The sequence below is a fragment of the Thalassophryne amazonica genome, chromosome 14 (assembly GCF_902500255.1).
Source record: "Thalassophryne amazonica chromosome 14, fThaAma1.1, whole genome shotgun sequence".
Taxonomy (NCBI): domain Eukaryota; kingdom Metazoa; phylum Chordata; class Actinopteri; order Batrachoidiformes; family Batrachoididae; genus Thalassophryne; species Thalassophryne amazonica.
In genome coordinates, this window is record NC_047116.1 from 3866276 (window position 1) to 3886495 (window position 20220).

The window sequence follows — 20220 nt, forward strand, 5'->3', positions numbered from 1 at the left end:
ATTCTGATTACAGAAGTGCGTTGTGGACATGTAAACACCTTACTCTTACAGTGACCTTCTGTTGGAGTTTTACCAGTATTTTGTAACCCGTAAGACACGGAGGACGCAGTGCAGTTGTGAGTCAATAATCAGACTTTGCTCTGTAACATATAATCAGGAATATGAATAAAACATGCTTTCAACAACTCAAACACCATCATCTGCATAAGGTTTGATTTAGAATAAGGAGAATAATCAGATCACTCTCCTCCATGTTAGTCACTGATCCTTCACTACAGGGTCTGGAATTTGGAATTTCTGGAATTTGACTCCACTGTCTTACTTACAACATGAAGATATCTGCAGGAAACATGTTTCGCTTTAGTTGACTTTGATTAACTGATTTGTTTTGTTGAGATTCTTTAAAAGCACCATCTTAAAAAATGTTTGTTTCCAGGACAACAACAACAGAGGACTGTAATATTGTCTTACGTGTTAATGTCTTGTTTGTACTTTGAACTGTCCTTATTTCATGTGCTTTAACTTTAAACTGTTGGTCTTTTGTTCATTTTACATGTTTTAAATCTTGATGAAAATCACTTTGGGATTGATTTTGTCTGTTAAAGTTGAGTAAAATCGGTACTATGTGTAGTCTGACGGGGGAGTGTGTGAGAACTGGTTCTGACGTGGACACGGCTTTGGTCACCTCTGCGCTGACCCGTCCCTCCAGCTCCTGGATGAGTTGGGCCATGTCTGCCTCGTCCACCCGGCCTCCACGCTCCACTTGCTGCAGCGGCACAAAGAATTCAGTCATGTGATGACACCGTAAAGCTTCTGTCTGGACTGATCTTTTTGGGTCTTTTTGGACCCTGCCTACACTGTACGGTTGCCTTCTGTCACTTTACAGAATTTGAAATGGAAATTACTTCTTGAGGAGGAAATTCAGATTCTCTCACCACTCTTCCAGTCTCCATTTCCTTCTCCTTCTTTAGGAACTCCACAGCTTGCAGGATAGCACGGTAGTCGTGGATGTTATGTTCTCGCAGGATTCTCTCATAGTCTTTGGGGTCATGACCTCTCAGCAGCTCCACAATATCAATTTCTTCATCTTTCTTTGGACTTTTCTGCTTTGATGGAGTCCTGCCACAAACCAAACGCAGAACAGATTGGAGCTCTCCAAGAACAAAAATGGGAATGAACTTTGAGTTAACATCTGCTTTGTGTGTCAGGACAAACAGGGTGGAGCTAATTAATTAATGATGCTTAATTAATGAAACCTGAACTTTAAAAGTCCCACTCACTTCTTCAGCTTCGCCCTGAAGTCTCCAATTCCTTCCGCTTCTTCCATTTTGGTGACATCCATGTCAGCGCTACACTCAATCTCTCCGTGTTTGTTGGAGGCCACACATCTGTACTGGCCTGAATCGGACCTGGTCACGTCTCGAATCTGCAGTTTGGCATCCTGGCCTTTGTGTTCTATGGAGATACGACCACCAGGGGTCAGCTGCCTCCACTTGCCCTTCATCCATTTCACACTGGGAATGGGGTCGCCACCGATCTTGGCAATAAACACCGCAGTGCCCTCTGCAAAAGCACATACGTGGAAAGTAAATTTTCTTTATATGTCACTTCAAGCCACAGTTTCCAAATGATGATGTGATCTGTGCAGACAGGGTCTTACATTCATCTCTCTGTAGGTTACAGGAACAAATTCACCAAAAAATTAGTTCACATTGTAAATCAAAGTAAATCACGACAAGGACTTGTTAATATTTATTCAGATCACTGTCTGATATCTCCTATTAACTTAAAATTTGGAGATCTTTGACATGACGAGTCTTTATACAGCTGACCTCTGAGGTGAAGGAAATAGACAATACAAGTGAAATACAAAATACAAGCAGCTAATGTACTAGTCAGCTATTTCACAAAATCAGGAAGTGTAATCCATCATAAAAACAGACGGTTACAGTTTGCAGTCAGTTCTTAAATTAAGCTATTTCAAATACAGTAACTGTCACACGTTATTTAACATACCAGTTAGCAACACAACATCAAAGTATTCATGACTGTAAGTCTATCCACACAAACGGTAATAATTAGTGGTCACTGATGTATTTTATTGCTAATTATTCTGCTCGCTGTGAGAGTTAGCCCGTATAATTCTGGAAAACATCTTATTCTGCATTTGTCGGTGTGTGACATACATTTTAGAAAAGCAGAAACATCCCGATGGCCAACAGATGAACGAACGCTGTTACATCTGATAACGAAGCTTCTGGGCTTTCATTCAAAAGTGATGATTTGGACACACTTCACCCCAAAACCTTTGGATCCTAAAATGTGCTGACGCTGCTGTTTGTGTCACAGGATGCTGTTACTGCTGCTGTGAACATGGGCGTGGAATATCTCCACAACGCTATTTTACTGCCACCGGGAACATGGACGTGGAATGTCTCCACGATGCCATTTTACTGCCGCCAGGAACATGGATGTGGAATATCTCTACGATGCCATTTTACTGCCGCTGTGAACATGGACATGGAATGTATCCACGACAACATTTTACTGCCACCGGGAACATGGACATGGAATGTCTCTGTGATGCCGTTTTACTGCCACCGAGAATATGGACGTGGAATGTCTCCACGACGCCGTTTTACTGCCGCCGGGAACATGGATGTGGAATGTCTCCACGATGCTGTTTTCACAGGCTGCCAGACAATGCAGATGTATTTCTTACATTGGTAAAGGTCAGAAGACATTATTTTCAGAAAATAATAGACTTTCTATCTAACGTGCCAGAATCGTGAGAGAACTTGAAGAGCTGACAGCAGAGCTGCAGTAGGACATTATTCTCTGGCTGGTGATTGTGCGTGATCTGTGCTTGAGGACTTCTTTGATGGAGTGGACTTTACATATTTAATACCGGAAATCATTCTTCAAGTGGGTGAGTGCCCTGTTCAGTTTTTTTCCTTTTGTATTTTGTGCTCCTCAGTGGAGCTGGCAGCCTTTGTTAGTTTTATTTAACTTTGAGTGAGTCTGTCAGATTTTGGATCTTGATGTGTGCGGACCAACACACTGTTTTAACATGCACATGCATCTCTGCTGTTTTTCAGGTGTCTGATCAGACAGATGTATCTCTTAGATTTTTCAGTTATATCGATGAAAACACTTATAAGCATGCAAAAAAGCTGATCTTCTAGCAGAGACTGTTTTTAACATGCTGCATTTATGATTAATGGACATGAATGCGCACTAAGTCTTCTCACACTCAAGAGGGGTTGCTGCTTTTACCGTGACTGCATAAAAATGAACAGTTATCACTTAAAAATGAGTCGTCATAACACGACATCACACTTATGCAAACTTTGCAATTAATTAATCTGTAGCCCCATTCTTAATGTTAGCAACTACAACTGCATGCACTGGGACATTTCCTCAAAGCTATGTAAACAATGTTGGAAACACTTAGAAAAAAGCATTCAGTTTTCAGAAGTCTCCGTAGCTGACTGTTGCAAATGCAATATACTTTGAAGCCAGTCACAGAAGTACACAAAGTAATCGCGGTGTATCACCAGATGGTCACTAGCAGCCTAAATCTAAATTGTTATGATTTCAGTGTGACATGTCCTTTAACAACCGAGCTAGCTAACAACAAAGCTAGCTCAACTAGTTCAGCAACAACAAGACCCACAAAAAGTCGCATCATCGCCATGTTTCCAGCCCCAGTGAGTGAATAATGAGTATGTTTGTGGCTCTAATTCCTTGTCTGAACAAGAGGTTACATTTCTTTAAAAACACTTTTCAGCACAGCCCAGGTTCAAGTTGTTGTTTTACATAATAACAGAAAGAAATTTAGTTACTGAAACTGGCTGCATTAATTTTAAACATGACGCTAAAAATATATTTCGTCTAATTTAACAGAAAGACATTTCCCTGTGTTTCCTATAAATGTGCACATTTACAATGTTAGAATTAAATGAAACAAATGTTCTTTGGGTGTTTTATTATTATTATTATTATTATTATTATTATGATTTTTTTGTATTACCTCTCCAGCACTGAGGATTTATTCATAAGAAACATGAAAAATAGACTTACTCTCAATGACAGAAATGTTTTGGGGTTCCTCGATGAAGAAAAGGTTGTCAAGCCGTTTGACAGGTCCAGCAGGGGCAGGGCGGGGGCAGGGGCGGGGGCAGGGGCCTCAGTGGGCGTGACCTTGCCTGGTTTATCTGAAATCAGGTCACAGCAAATATGTTTAAGAATGTTTCAGATATAGAATAAAAAGAGGCAAGAAGGTGGTTCAAAAAGAGTCAACAAAGAAGCTGATTGGCAACACTTAAAAAACGTTATTGTTTATCTCGCTGGAGATCAAATTTCCAGGAGCACATGCTTGCCTTTCACAGTCACTCTGGACTTGCAGAAGTTGCTGCCAATTTCATTGCTGGCCTTGCACAGATAGTCTCCTGCATCAGCTTTGGAGGCTTGGCTAACCTCGAGGCAGGCTGCCCCGCCCACAAACGTGACTCTGGTGTTTCCGCTGGACTTCAGCTCCCGGCGGTCTTTCATCCACTGAACCGTCAGCGGAGCCGAGCCACTGACGTGGCATTTTAGACTCAGCTTCTCACCCTCAGTCACCGTCACTGGCTCCAGAGGGACGTCAAAGACCGGAGCCTGGCCTGTGTCTGAAGACGGAGTCACGAATAAATAATCACACGTAAAACGTTCAAAAATCAAATGAGTCATGCAGTGGAGAGGAGCAGTGGATCCTTCTGTAGGGTTTAGAAACAACGTGTCAAAGAAGCCGTGACTAAGAACAGCATTTACTTTGGGAAAGGCTTTTTTGTAATCAAGGTCAAAAAGATCCAACATGCCCCTCCAAAATAAAAGTATCCTGAACAGGAAGTCTTCAAAACTGGCTTTAACTCTTTGAAAAAGAACACACCACGCAGTAAAAACAATGTGAATGATGAGTCCAGAACTAATTACTGGAACTCATGAAGACAAAACCATTTGTATTGCTGTAACTGTCTCACTGACGTCATGCAGTCTCGTTTTGCATAACTGCTTCCATCATACCTGCGATGTCAAGAGAAACCCGACATGATGCTGAGCCTGCTTCGTTGGCGGCCTCGCAGATGTACGTGCCGTTGTCAGAGGTGGCGGTCTCCCTGATGCACAGCATGGCCAGGTTGTTCTTGAAGCTGATGTCATATTTGTCACTGCTCTGTAATTTGCAGTTGTCCTTGAACCAGGTGATGGTCAGCGGCTGAGAGCCCGACACTCGGCCCTCCATCTTCACCACCTTGCCCACTGAATCCACCATGGACTCAGACGGCCTCTTGGTGAAGTTTGGAGGGACTTTGCGCTCTGTTAATGAGGGAGGAAATGAAGACAGTGAGACCGTGACTGAATCAACAGTATCAAATCCACAGCATCCGTCGCATGGCCACTGGGCCAGCGGTTTGCCAAAACCGGAAAGCGCAACACTTAATACAAAGAAGCTGCATCCAGAAAGACAAATGCAAGACAGAATCAAACAGCTGAATATGGAGCTAATGAACAAAGAGCCCTGCTGGATATAAAGACAACTAAAGAAATTGGAAAAGTACTAATTATTTATTTCATACTAGCAAAATCCCACCGTCCAGGTGAGGTGTGTGTGTGTGTGTGTGTGTGCGTGTGTGTGGTGTTCCACATACATACACTACCAAACTGTAAATACTATGAACAGCAATGACATCAGCATGGCGCATAAAGTTCAAATGGACAAATTATGAAGACAAAATCTAAACCACAAATTCTACGCTGCCTGAATAAAATACTTTCCATCAGAGCCCTGACGGCCAACTTTGCAACAACATACCAAACCAAAGCCAAACCAGCCAAAGACCAGTGACAACTTTAACCAAAGTCTGACAATTTGGTGACTGACATATTGACAATAATACTGTAGGTCACCATAACCACAGAAAATATTCATTTAAATAAGCCACATTGGTCTTGTGAAGATGGTGTTCAAGAGCTTCCTGATAAATTTCCCTGAATCTGTCGTTCCAATGCTGTACTGACAGGAAGCACAAATCTGATTTTTCTACTCAAAACGTAATGTTACTTTCCCACTAGATCAGTATAGGACACGTTAGCCAAGGTGACCTGTACCACGATCCTCAGCAGGAGATACTCAAGTTGACCATTGAAACTCTGGTGCTGCTCAGGCCTGGAATAAATGGTATCTATGCACACAATCGAGCTCACTACATCATCATCATCTCACACTCACCTTACAGTACAATGCACAAGTATTCCAGCAAGGCAAAAAAGTAGAATAATTGCTCAATCTAGAACGAAGTGGAAAGCTCCAGGTTTACCCCAAAAGAGTCCGATATCATTCATGATCTATACCTGATCAGCTAAACGTGTCTTTGAAATGTGCTGTACACTCAGTAAGCTGCCGTAAGGCTGGAAGAAACAGCTCTTGAAAAAGGGGATTCACCTCTCACTGTCACATTACAGCTGGCGGAGGCAGAACCGACTCGGTTCTGGGCCTTGCAGATGTATTCACCATGATCCGACATGCTTGTTCTGAGCAACATCAGAGTGGCGACACCATTCAGGAAGTCCATTGAGCAAATATCGGATTTACGTAGCTTTCCATCTGCTTTAAACCAAGATACTGAGATTTCAGGAGTTCCCGCAATACGGCACGTCAGAGTAATCGCATCGCCTGCAGTTATGTCCACCGGCTCCATCTTTTCAACAAAGTATGGTCGTTCTGAAGTGAAAGAACATAAATAATAACTACAGAGGTTCACAATGAGCCAATAAATAAAGATGTAAGAGAGATAAAGCTCCTAAAGTTAAAACAATTACATGCATAAGTGACAATTTTACCTAGAATTGACACGTGTGCTTCACATTTGTCACTTCCGACTCCGTTGTCTACAACACAAGAGTATCGTCCAGCTGCTTCCATTCTGTCAGAGTTAAGAACTTCCAGAATACATGAAGTGTCGGTGGTGATCACATTGTACTCATATGACGCTGAGATGACACTGCCATCCTTCGTCCAAGTTACAGTTACTGTTGGAGTTCCAGCAAATGTGACCCCGAGCCTCAGAGGGTTCCCCTTCTCCAGCGAAATGTCCCGCAGTTTCTTCACAAAGTGTACGGGTTCTGGGTAATTCCGTAATAAGACAGATCAGTTTCACTGTTGTACATGCAAAAAAAGAAAGAGACAGAGGGGGATCCATCATGCAAACGAACCTTTGACAATCAGGTAAACTGGGCGGCTTGTTTTTCCAGCATCATTAATGAGCTGACAGGTGTATTCTCCAGCATGGGATTTCTCAACTTTGTGTAGAACCAGAGTAGCTACATCATCCTTCAATGCAATCTCACAGCCCCTTCCATGCTGCAGCTCCTTGGCTCCCCTGAACCACCGAACTTTCAGGGGGGCACTGCCCTTCACTTTAGCTGAGAAAGACACATTTTTGCCTGGCAAAGTTTCCTGCACCTCAGGTAATTCCACAAAAGATGGCGGCTCTGGAGTCAAAAGATTTATAGCATCTTAATGAACTCTGGCACTCCCAATCACACGCACAAGAATCAACCTGGAGTAATGATCAATGTTGGTGACTGCTGCACCTACTGACCTGTCACATGCATTGAAGCACTGGTCTCACTGGTACCTGCATCATTTACAGCTTTGCATGTGTATTTGCCGGCATCAGTCAACTTGATCAACTGAATTGACAGTTTGCAGTTATTTTCACTGAAGCTAATGTCATAGTTTGGCCCTCTCTTGATCTCTTGACCTTTGTGGAACCACGACACTGTTAAAGGAACAGAGCCAATGACCCTACATTCCATCTCACCAGGTTTACTGACAACGAGGTGAGCGTCTCTCAGCTTCCTCACAAAACTCGGCGGAATCAACTTTTCTGCAGATAATAAAAAGAATGAAAGAATGAAAGACATGACAACCTGGGTCAAACTGTCATAAGAAGACATCTTTTAAGGATCAATAAAGTTGTTTGAATCTTGAATCTACCCCAAAAGATGGCAGGAGTCAAAGGTCACCAACCTGAGACAGAGAGTTGTGTTATGCAATTGGCTGCACCAATGAGATTTGAAACCTCCAACTTGTATTCTCCTGCATCTGCTTCCTCAGCAGCAGTAATCTTCAGAGTGGCAACTTTCTTTGCGAAGGACATCTGATATTTGGCGCCAGCAGAAAGCTCTTTGTTGTCTTTGAACCACTTTGTTTTCAGTTCTGGTGAACCAGATACTGTAACTTCAAGAGCTGTGTTCTCTCCCGATGTTATGTTCAAAGACTCTGGGCTATCCACAATACCTGCGGGTTCTGCACATTAGGGAAGAACATATTATTGTGTTTTCTCATGAGTGGACATGAAAATGATACTCATTCTGGATTCTTACACACCAACAACGGTCACGTGGGAGACAGACTCAGCCACCCCAGCATCGTTCCTCAGCTGGCAGGTATATTTACCAGCTACAGTTAAGTCGGCTTTGGGGACTACAAGGACAACCTCATTATTCTCAAAGGTGATCTTCCTGTTGTCCCCGTCCCTGAGAATGTGATCTTTGTCCCGAATCCAGGACACAGTCAAAGGTTCAGAACCTTTGACCGTAGCGGTCAGCCTCAGCTCCTGACCGACTCTCACTGACTGGTCGACCAGTTTCTTGACAAATGCTGGTTGCTCTGAATAATCAGAAAAAGTGGACTGATTATGAAGCGACTGCAGTAAGAGTTAGCTTGGACCAAAACCAGCCTCTGAAGGAATACAAACCTTTAAGGCCGACTGTAGCAGTGCAGGATTCACTTCCTACTTGATTGGACACTCTGCACTCATAAAGGCCGGCGTCATCATCCTCCAGTTTCATAATGTGAAGCGCTATAGCACCACCTTCACTAACCATCTTGTATTTCCTGCTCTCCTTCACTTGTCTTTTGTCTTTGTACCAGTTAAACTGGAAAGGTGCCGTGCCGTGCACGTCACAGTGGAGGCTGACGTCTCTGCCTTTAATGCCCTCGACCAGATCTGGTGTTTTAATGAAGGATGGAGGCTCTAGAAAATTCAATCAAGATGTGTTAGCAAAAGGAAGCATGCAGGTCAGGACATCCTGAAAGCAAAGAGAAGTTTGCAAAAAAAGAGGTTAAACTCCTTCACGCTGGAAGTCAGAAAAAAAAAAAAAAACAGTAGTTTTGGGGAAAGATGAGAGATTGTTATCATTTGTTATCGTTTGCCTCAAATACGTTTAGATGCGTGACTCAGAAACTGACTCGAGAGTTCATGTCAAAACCTGCATCACAGGGATCAGCATCAGTTTTCAGAGGAGAAGCAGTGAGAAGAGTGTTTTGCACCGGGCGGCTGACCTTGGACTGTCAGAACAGTGCTGCAGCTTGCACTGCCAGCATCGTTATCAGCCTCACAGGTGTAGACGCCGTTATCCTCCAAACCTGAGCTGTGCAGCTGCAGGTACGCAGTCGAGTCAACAAACATGATCTTATAGTTGCCTCCGTCAGTTATCTTTTGGTCGTTTTTGTACCAGGATAAGTTCAACGACTGCACGGTGGTGAGCTTGCATTCAAAACAATGTCCATCACTCAGCTTCACAAACGTGGTGGGAGGCAGTTTTACAACAAATCGAGGAGGTTCTGCAAAGTAAAAATAAAGATGGTGTTATTGTCAGCACCGTAAGGCAGCACTTCAGAATCAATGCGGCGCACGGAAGAGCAGCGCGGCTGACTGGAAGCTTTGAACGACAGCTAAAGACAACAAACACAGAAAGAAACGTGCTGAGATGATCAGGCGGACAGTGATAACAGACAAAAAGAAGCTGTAAAGATGAAGAGAAAAAGAGGCCAATTGAAGCTGAAGGACAAAAAAGAAGAGTCCAACCTTTCACCAATAACTCTGCAGCACTTTTCACTGCGCCTGCTTCATTGGTCACGTGGCAGTAATACATGCCACGATGCAGAGCGCTAACAGAGGAGAGCTCGATGGAGGAAGCGTATTCCTCCACTTTAATTTTACACAGCGGCCCAGTGATGAGTTCAGTATCGTCCTTGAACCATTTCACCACAAAGGGTGGAGTTCCTTCAAATACACTTCGGAAGACAACAGCAGACTTTGGAATAACAGCCTGAGACTCTGGTTCAATTTGGAAGCTCGGTGGCACTAGAAACCACAGAAGAAAAAGATGAGACACATCACGCAGAGACTTTCAGGAAAACATCAGCAGTGGATCAACTTAACCTTTGAAAGCAAACCTTTAGCCGTAAGAACGCCGCTGCAGACACAGCTGCCTGCTTGGTTGGAAACTTTACAGGAATACTCTCCGGTATCAGAGCTGTCAGTCAGTTTAAACTCCAGTGACACTGTATTTTCAACCTGCAGCAGTTTGTGTTTGGAGCTCATCCTGATTGTTTGTTTCCCTTTGCTCCATTCAACTGACATTGGAAGAGAACCAGCAACTTTGCACTCCATTGTAATGGTGGAACCCATAATGGCTTGCAGGTTCTGTAATTTTCTAACGAATCTTGGAGGAATTACTTCTTCTGTTTATCACAATAGCATGAAAAAAATTAGGCACAGAAAAAAAGCAATTCTTCAAATAGAAGTTGGAAAAAAACACAAGATCCTTACGAACCTAAAACCACCAGCTTGACTTTACAGCTGCAGGTGCCAACAGAATTAGTGGCTTCAAACAGGTATTCCCCGCTGTCCACCAGCTCTGAAGACTGAATGCTTAGAGTGCTGACGTTCTTCTCAAAGGTGAGGTGGTGTCTTTTACCCGACCGGAGCTCTCGGCCATCTTTGGTCCATTTTACACTGATCTTAGGAGATCCAGTTATCCTGCACTCCAGACTAACTGGATCTCTCAGAGTCACTTTGACTACATCTGGTTTGTCGTAGATAATCGGTGGTTCTAAAACACCAAGACGTACACATGAGTATGTTTGTTTTGGCCATTGGGTTGGTAAAGCAAAAGAATGGTGTATGAAGCAGAGGTACCTAGAACTACGAGGGTGGCGGAGCATTTGTTCTGCCCAGCCTCGTTTATGACTTGGCAGGTGTATTTCCCACCATGAACGGTATCACAGGCAGGAATCCTCAGAGTAGCCACATCATTTTCAAAGGTCCTCTGGATTTTTGGATCTTCTGGAATCCAGCTGTCATCTTTTTGCCACTGTACGGAGAGAGGAGGCGTCCCTTTCGTGGTGCAGTGAAAAACTGCAGCCTCTCCCAGAACAACTGAGGCATTTTCTATCATCCTAACAAATGTGGGTGGCACTAATGCAAAGAAGGAATATTATTTAAAAGAGCACAGTACCCATGGCAACGTAAAACAAATTGGTGAAACCAACCTTTTAGAGTCAAAGCAGCAAAGCCAGAGCACTGTCCAACCTCACTGGCTACCACACACTGGTAAGTACACACATCTTGCTCATTACAGTCCTTGATCTTTAAGACCATGTCTTTGCTCTCGATGATGTACTTTTGACTAGGTTTGATCAATGTCCTATCTCTGAACCATGTGACCTGAAACGGAGCAGTTCCTGCTACTGTGCAAACAAACACAGCAGTGGAACCTTTAACAACTTCAACAGCTGCGAGGTCTTCCATGAATGAAGGGGGTTCTGAAACACAAACATCACACTGTAACGACCTGCTTTAAGCCATCAGTGCTTGATAACGAACTCCATGGAGACATTTAACTGAAAGATGACTTAAAAGACACAAACAGCAAAAGAAAAACCAACCTTTGACATTGAGCTCAATAGTGCAGCTCTCTGTGCCCGCTTCGTTACAGGCTTCACAGAAATACTTCCCGCTGTCGTTTTCAGCAACGTAACAAACCTGTAAAGTGGCTACAGAGTTTAAAAACGACATCTTGTGTTTGGGGCTTTGACAGATCTCAGCACCTTCTCTGAACCAGCGTACAGAGAGCTCGGGAGTACCGCCAATCTTACACTCAAACGTTGTGCTTTCTCCTACTTTTACTAATGATACGCCTTCAGGTTTTTCAAGAAAGAAAGGAGGTTCTGTTAAAAACAAAAAACACATACATGATCTTCAGTTTGGAAAAGAGTTCAGGGCACAGAAAACAAAGAGGTGAAGGAAGAGTAATGACCTTTGACAAAGAGGGTCGCCTGGCACAAAGCGGCGCCAACATCGTTCTGTACTTCACAGGCGTACTCTCCAGAATCTGAGGTTTTGGCAGTAAAGAGTTCCAGAGAGCTGGAGGTGTTGTCTTTGATGACAGAACAGTCAAAACTGGACAAAATCTCTTTCTTGTTTTTCAACCATTTGATGCTCAAAGGTGGTGTTCCAGAGAGACGGACGTTAAACTTAACCTTTGATCCAGGCAAAACATTCATGGAGTCTGGCTTTTCAAGAATGCACGGTGGTTCTGTTGACAAATATATACATCGTATCATCTGAAATCACAATCAGCATTTAAAGGCAGGAAAATACTTAAGAGGTGAAGAACATGTTCTAACCTTTAACAAATAAAAACCCAGAGCACTGCGCGGATCCGGCTTTGTTTTTGGCAATACAGGTGTAGCTGCCACTGTCTTTGCTGTCGAGATGAGAGATTTCCAAGAAAGCAACTTGCTCAAAGAATGTGCATTTATGCTTCTCGTCACTCTGGATCTCCTCCTCGTCTTTGTACCACTGCACTGTCATCGGCAAAGAACCGCACACCTGACACTCCAGGTGAGCAAACAAACCTTTAACACCTTCTGTCTGCTTCAGCTTTCTTGTAAAAGATGGTTTGATGATTTGATCTAAGGTGTGGAAGGTAGAGAAATACAGTTACAGTTCCTCTAAAAATAGCAAAGAAAATATGCTGAAAACTGGAAAATTTTGGGATAAACTGACCTAAAACCGTAACTGTTGCCTCGCATGAACTTTTACCGACTTCATTGGAAAGTTCAAAGACATATTCTCCGCTATCGCTTTTCTCTGTTTTAATGATCTGGAGCACAGAGCTCGTGTCTGTGCCGTGAATTTTGTATCTTTGGCCTGAAAGCAGCTCTTTTCCTGCTTTCTTCCATTTGGACTTGAGCGGTTTGGTCCCTGAGAATCTGCACTCCAGCCTGGCCGGGTCACCCACTGTAACACTGATGGACTTTGCCTGTTCTGAAATACTCGCTGGTACTACAACAACACAGTTCCAAGCACAGTTAGCTGCCACTGATCACTGTTAATGCCACAGGTGAAGCAACACAAAAGCAACAGATGTGAAGACAAATAAAAGCCAAGAGGTCTACAAACCTGACACTACAAGCACCGCAGCGCTTCTCTGAGTCCCAGCTTTGTTCTGCGCCTGACACACATATTTGCCAACATGTGACGTCTGAGCATTTTTCAAATTCAACACAGCAGATCTGCTGTCAAAGGACATGTTATAATGCTCATCTTCTGTGAGCTCCTGGTTGTCTTTGATCCAGGAGAAAGTCATGGGTAGAGATCCGGATAAGACACACTTCATAGAGACCTCAGAGCCCACTATGCAGGACATATCCTGAAGCTTCTGAACAAATGACGGTGGTTCTAGTGGGAGAAGATCACAGATCAGTTTCCTGGAGAATTCACACAAACCACACAGTAACCATTTCTACGACAAAATAAAAGTAAACAGCCCCTTAAAATAAACGTATGGTGGTGTGGTGGCCAAGTGGTTAGTGCGTTTGGTTTCAGTACTGAAGGGTCCCAGTTCAAACCCCATCCCTGCCTGGTTTCTCTATGTAATGTGGAGTTGCATCAAGAAGGGCATCTGATGTAAAACCTGTGCCAATTCAACATGCAAATCCACACTTGATGTGCTGTGGCCGACAACAAATGAAAACAGTGGAGCAGCCGAAGGGACTTACTATTAACTTCTGTACGGTCTCTGACTTGTGTTTTCACTCCAATATTTTGACTGAAGCTATGCAGATACTGATATTAATTATTAAAGACTTATGATTAATGAAGGGCAGCACGGTGGCTTAGTGGTTAGCACTGTTGCCTCACAGCGAGAAGGTCATGGGTTCAAGTCCAGCCTGTGGCCTTTCTGTGTGGAGTTTGCATGTTCTCCCCATGTTTGCGTGGGTTCCCTCCGGGTGCTTTGGTTTCCTCCCACATCCAAAGACATGCGGGTTAGGTGGATTAGAATTTTTTAAATTGCCCAATTGTTTAAAATTGTGTGAGTGGGTGGGTGTGAATGTGTTTGTTTGTCTGTTTGTGGCCCTGTGACATACTGGCGTCCTGTCCTGGGTGTACCCCACCTCACACTCTATGACTGTTGGGATAGGCTCCAGCCCCCTGCGACCCTTAATGGGACTAAGCGTTGAAGATGAGTGTGTGTGTGTGTGTGTGTGTGTGGTCACTATTACCATGCTACAGCACACCTTAATGGATATTAAATTTGGTCCTTTCATCAAAACTGTTGAACGTATTATCAAATTAAAAGCGCTAACAGACACCAGTTCTGACCTGTACTGTAATTTATTATTTCAGATAGAAAAAAATATTCCTGATGCGTTTACACAAACATAACTGACAGAAAATCAGACAGCACGCACACATCTGAGGTTGGACTGGAATAAACTTCCTTTGACTAACCTTTCAGTGAAATATGGCACGAACAAGATGTCTCTCCAACATCGTTTGCTACGGTGCATTGGTAATTTCCAGCATCTCCAGTGTCACAGTTTGAAATGTGAAGAGTGACAGTGCTGTTCTCCACACTGATCCTATGTCGTTTGTCATTTCTGATCATCTTATCATCGAGGTAATAACTTATTTCAAACGGCGCAGAGCCTGAAACGGTGCCTTCCAAGGTAATGTCAGATCCCTTTACAGCTTCAGCTGACTCAAACGGACTGACAAAAGCTGGAGGCTCTACAGGAAACACATAAGAGTAAAGGTAATGGTTTAATGGTAATGTTGGCTTCAAAGTAGCTTCAAGGCCAGTCTGGTCCACAGTGTCCATTTCTATGTTCAAATATCCAGCTTTTATTGATTTCCCACAATTTCAAGAATGATAAAGTCAATGTCAAGTTTTTTTTAAGAAACAAAAGAAGAAGAAGAAGAAGAAAAAAACAGAGCCGCAGCTGAAACAAAAACCAATTTTGAGCACTAAGAGCAATGTACACCCTCGACGGATGCTGGCCCTGCAGGCCCTGCAGGTCACCCCAGGTCGCCGGCCTGACCTCAGGATGCCCTCTCTGTTGCACTACTGAGTGGAAGTCCTACCTCTTCGGGTCCTACCTGTGCTGGAAGTGGACCCTCATAGATGGAATGCTTTTCCATTTCAATTAAGGACTCGCTTTTTGTTGCTCTTCTGTTTTTTTCTGTTTGCTAAGAAATTCTTATAAAACTTTGTAAAAACCTTGAAACCGTTGAATGGCCCAAGCAGAGGGTCACCCCTTTGAGTCTGGTCTGCTTGAGGTTTCTTCCTCATTATCGTCAGGGGGAGTTTTTCTTATCACTGTCGCCTGTGTTCTTGCTCTAGGGGTTGGTAAGGTTAGACCTTACTCCTGTGAAGCGCCTTGAGGGAGCATTGTTGTGATTTGGTGCTAATAAATTGAATTGAATTGAAGTGTGCAAGCTCAGGAATCAAACCAGGGGCTTTGTAGATTCAAGGTTGTGGTAACTGGTGTGTACTTTGCCAACAAAAAACTAATTTCAGTGAAACACTTGCTATATGATGACACAAAGATGTGAAGAGGAAAAACCCATGCTGAGTATTGTCTGTGGTTTGGTGGAAGGCATCGTGGTCGGCCATCACGTCTCAGGCAGAGCTGAACACTTGCCCTGTGCAGATGTTTTTCTCTTGTCAGCATATCCCATAACGGCAGTAATTACTTCATAATTTTCATCTAAAATTTAAAATGCTAGGGTGACTGCTGTCTTCATGCTGAAATGTTTTTTAGCATGAAAGTTAGAAGCTGGTTAGTGAACTTCAAGACACTGTGGGCCAGACTTTACTCAAGCTTGGAGAAAGCAGCTCAAATCTTTCTGGAAGAACACTGAGAACAGGACCAACCTTTTACTGTTACTGAGCTGCTGCACTGGTCAACGCCGGCATCGCTGGACGCCACACACACATAGTCTCCACTGTCATCCAAAGAACAGTCCTCCACCTCCAGACAAGCTATTGTGTCCTCAAACGACACAGTGTGTCTTTGGTCGGGACTGATTTCAGAGCCATTTCTAAACCATTTGACGCTAATAAGTGGAGTGCCACAAACTTTACAGGACAACTTCAAAGGCTGTCTGACTTTCAGCAGCAACGAAGGCTCGAGCTTCATTGAAAATGACGGCGTCTCTGCAAATCAAAACGTTACAGTGAAAATAAGAGCTCAGGAAAAGAAACTGCAACATTTAAAAAAAAATAAAGTGAAGAAGCACCTTTTACAAAGAGGTCTGCTGTGCAATCCACCTTCCCGGCATCATTAGAGACTTGGCACGAGTATTTACCCGACTCGCTGGGTTTCACAGAGTTGAGCTCCAAGGAGCTTGAAGAAGCATCTTTCTTGATGAAATACTTTCCTCCACTGAAAATCTCTTTCTCCTCTCTGAACCACTTAACAGCCAGAGGAGCCGATCCTGTAAAGGCTGCTTTTAAGATAACATTTGACCCAGGTAAAGCATCCTGGGACTGAGGTTTGACAGTGAAGACTGGAGGTTCTAGAGATGACCAGGAAGAAAAAAAAACAGCATGCTCAAGTGCTAGTAATAACATTTGACAAGCAGTTGCATGTTCCTTTAAATGTCCAACTCTTCTGACCTTTAACTGACAGAGTACCACTGGTCTCTTTGTGGCCAGCGTCATTAGTAGCCTGGCATTTATAAACTCCACAGTCGCTTGGCTCCAGGCCGGTCAGCACCAAGGTCGCTGTGCTCTCACTGAAATCCACCTGATATTTCTCATCACTGTGGATTTCTTTGTCATCTTTGTACCAAGAAACAACCATTGGCTGGGATCCGGATACTCTGCACTCCATGGTAATATTACTACCAATGTTTCCATCCACTTTCCTCAATGCTTTGGTGAAGGATGGTGGAACTGCACGATCTGGGTTTGGAAATATGTTAGACATGTAACTTCCATCAAGGTACAAAGAACTAATCTGCTATAAATGAGGGTTTTCTGAGCTCGAACTAACCTATAACAGTGACTGAACAAGTGCAGTGGTCTTTTCCGACTTTATTGGACACCTCCAGTTTGTATTCTGAAGTGTCGCCTTTATCGACACTGAGAATCTTTAAGATGGCAGTGTTTTCCTTCAGAGTCATTTTATATTTCCGGCTACTGATCATCTCCTTCTCATCTTTAAACCACTTGACTGTGAGTTCTGGGCTTCCAGAAACTGTGCACTGCAATGTGGCAGATTCTCCTGCAGTCACGCTGATGGACGACGCTTTCTCCAAGATTCTGGCAGGTTCTAAAATATAACGCAACTTTTAGATTTTAACAGCATTAGCAATTTAGGAGAGAGAAGACGTATAGAAAGCAGAAATGTTCTCCAACCTTGAATGTTTAAGATGGCTTCACATTTTTGCTGCCCGGCTTCGTTTTCGGCAAGGCAAGTATATTTGCCGCCATGTTTTAATTCAACAGATGAGAAGGAAAGGCTCGCAACGTTGTTCTCAAACATCATAATAATGTTTGGATCGTCATCTCGTAGCACCTCAGAGTCTTTCATCCACTTGACAAAAATGGGCACTGAACCTTTTACAGTTCCCTGTAGTTTGACTGTGTGTCCCAGCAGAGCTGTGGTACTCTCAACCCTCTTTGAGAACATCGGTGGCTCTGAAACAATATGGTACACATGACTAAAATGATCACGACTCTTGAAATGCTAAGGTAGGCATTGTTCTTATGTCACGAACCTTTCTGTTTAGCCACTGACTTTGAGGTTACCGAGCCAACTTCATTTGACACAACACATTCATACTCGCCAGCATCAGCCATCTCAAAGGACTGGATCTCCAGAGTGCTTAGAGACCCCTGAGACACGATTCTGTGTTTCTTATCCATAGTCAGGCGCTTCTTATTCTTTTTCCAGGCCACTTCGAATGGTGGAGAGCCTGTGATCTCACACTCAAAAACAGCCACAGAACCTCTTACTGCCTCAACTGAAACCAACTCTTTCCTGAAAGATGGTGGCTCTGATGGAGACACACATTTTGGGAAGATGAGTTTATGTGTATTCTGAGTCAAAGTTTTTTATTCTGACAAACGTCAGACAGAATCAAAGACAAACACACCTTTGACTGTAACTTTTGTGCTGCAGCTTTCACACCAGATCATTGAGAACCTCGCAGGTGTAGTTCCCGCTATCACTCATGGTGACATCCTGCATCTCCAAGGTGGCGATTCCATCTTTCATGCTGACAGCGTACCTGCCACCAGCGGACAGCTCGCTGTCATTAAAGAACCAGGTGCTGTGAAGTTCAGGAGATCCTTTGACTGAACACTGCAGCCGTGCAGCGCTGCCTTGCTTCCAAACTGCTGTAGCTTCCAGCCTTTTGACAAAGACTGGAGGCTCTGGATGTGGTAAAAAGAGCCGACATCACTCCAAGACATTATAGCATGAAGAAACAACCCAGCATTATAATACATGGGTACGTTAGTTGTATTGCAGCTCTTAAACAGCTCCAAATTCTGCAGCATCTGTGAAAATTAAACAGGTCTTACCTTGTACCTGTACTGAAGTGGAGCATGCTGAACTGCCAGCATCATTTGCTGCAGTACAGACATATTTCCGCATCTTTCAAGGTGGCCTTGAGGATATCAAGAGTTACGGTCTTATCCTCAAAAGACAGCTTACAGTCTGGAGACTGGTGGATCTTCCTACCATCTCTGGTCCAGGTAACACTTACTCCCACATCCTCATCAACATGACACTCCAGATGAAGAGGAGCTCCAACGACAGCAGTAACAGGACCGAGGGGCTTTACAAAGTTGGGCTTATCAATGACCGTCAGCTCCATGCTGCACACAGCCGTGCCAACGTTATTCGACACCCTGCACAGGTAAAGCCCCCCATCAGCTGGTTCAACTTTGGTCATTTCAAGAGTGTGCTTATTCTTTTCAGAAGAGGTTCGGTAGCGTGTTGGTACACTGGGCAAAGCCTGGTTGTCTTTGAGCCAGACAACATTGACAGGAGCAGATCCTGTTACTACGCACTGCATCACTGCCCTTTTTCCAACATACACAGTCTGAGGGTCAGGTTTACTGACAAAGGCAGGAGGGAAGTACTCTACAAGAATCAAGAAAAAACCCTGCATTAGTGATAGTACGCTAAAACGCCATTAAGTTAAAACCTGGCAAAAATTCAAAACCAACAAGATAATAAAAACTGTGGATTCTCTACATGAAAAGAGGACCAACAAACAACAGAAGACGGCACTTTGCAGGAAACACAATAACAAAGTGAAATTCACTTTCACTTACTCAAACACATTCAAGAAGATTTAACGAAGCCAGAAAAGGAAGTGGGCGTGGCTCTTACCTGTCACAGTGAGGGATGCAGAACAGCTGTCACTCCCGTGCTGATTGGAGGCTTTGCAGCTGTATTCGCCGCTGTCATCCTTTGTTGGACTCAGAACGTCCAGTGATGAAGTGCTGAAGCGGCTGATAATCCTGTACTTATCACCTTCTTTGATAGGATTTCCATCTTTGAACCATTTGAAGTTTACATTTGGAGCATCCGTGGTGTCACATTCAAACTTGGCATTGTTGCCAATGTTGACCTCCACTGGAACAATTTTGCACCTGAACACAGGTTTTGCTGCAGTTTGGAGAGAAATGAAGAAAAAAAGAAGAAACCGTAAATACAGAGGAAGTGCTGAAATGGAAGTCAAGAGGAATGTTTTGATGCTGAAGGTGGTTAACTGGTGAGACAGTGATCCTGGGATGGGAAGTGAGAAGAAAGACAATCCTGTTTGACTGGAGGAAAATTATATTAGCTTTGGGTTGAAGATGATGTGAGCAGGAGTGCTGTGACCAGAAGAGAAAACATGCAACAGAATGATGAACCTAGAATGTGGAATGATGGATGTTATGGGCTGGAAATCAAATACAATTCCTTGGATGGATAGAAAATGTGGACAAAACGATGCAGTTATAATTGGAAAAACTCAATCTATAAGATGACTAGTTTGCAGTTTAAGTTTGGTTTTTAAGGAATTCTCTGGGCAT

At 43.5% G+C, this 20220-nt stretch overlaps 1 protein-coding gene across 1 annotated transcript in view; it reads right to left on the minus strand.

The window, feature by feature from the left end:
- LOC117525277 (titin-like) overlaps positions 1-20220 on the minus strand; it is a 363294-nt gene that overhangs the window by 237355 nt on the left and 105719 nt on the right. The window contains 36 exon segments of the mRNA XM_034187118.1: positions 698-766; positions 936-1119; positions 1281-1563; positions 4084-4165; positions 4168-4217; positions 4383-4670; positions 5065-5355; positions 6449-6760; positions 6880-7161; positions 7252-7530; positions 7641-7928; positions 8072-8350; positions 8432-8713; positions 8802-9080; positions 9389-9670; positions 9915-10193; positions 10286-10573; positions 10666-10944; positions 11031-11309; positions 11384-11656; positions 11780-12061; positions 12151-12429; positions 12903-13181; positions 13299-13577; positions 14631-14909; positions 16057-16338; positions 16422-16700; positions 16801-17088; positions 17180-17458; positions 17545-17826; positions 17907-18185; positions 18285-18319; positions 18321-18564; positions 18715-18782; positions 18784-19279; positions 19532-19810. Coding sequence (XP_034043009.1) covers positions 698-766; positions 936-1119; positions 1281-1563; positions 4084-4165; positions 4168-4217; positions 4383-4670; positions 5065-5355; positions 6449-6760; positions 6880-7161; positions 7252-7530; positions 7641-7928; positions 8072-8350; positions 8432-8713; positions 8802-9080; positions 9389-9670; positions 9915-10193; positions 10286-10573; positions 10666-10944; positions 11031-11309; positions 11384-11656; positions 11780-12061; positions 12151-12429; positions 12903-13181; positions 13299-13577; positions 14631-14909; positions 16057-16338; positions 16422-16700; positions 16801-17088; positions 17180-17458; positions 17545-17826; positions 17907-18185; positions 18285-18319; positions 18321-18564; positions 18715-18782; positions 18784-19279; positions 19532-19810 — 9137 coding nt within the window.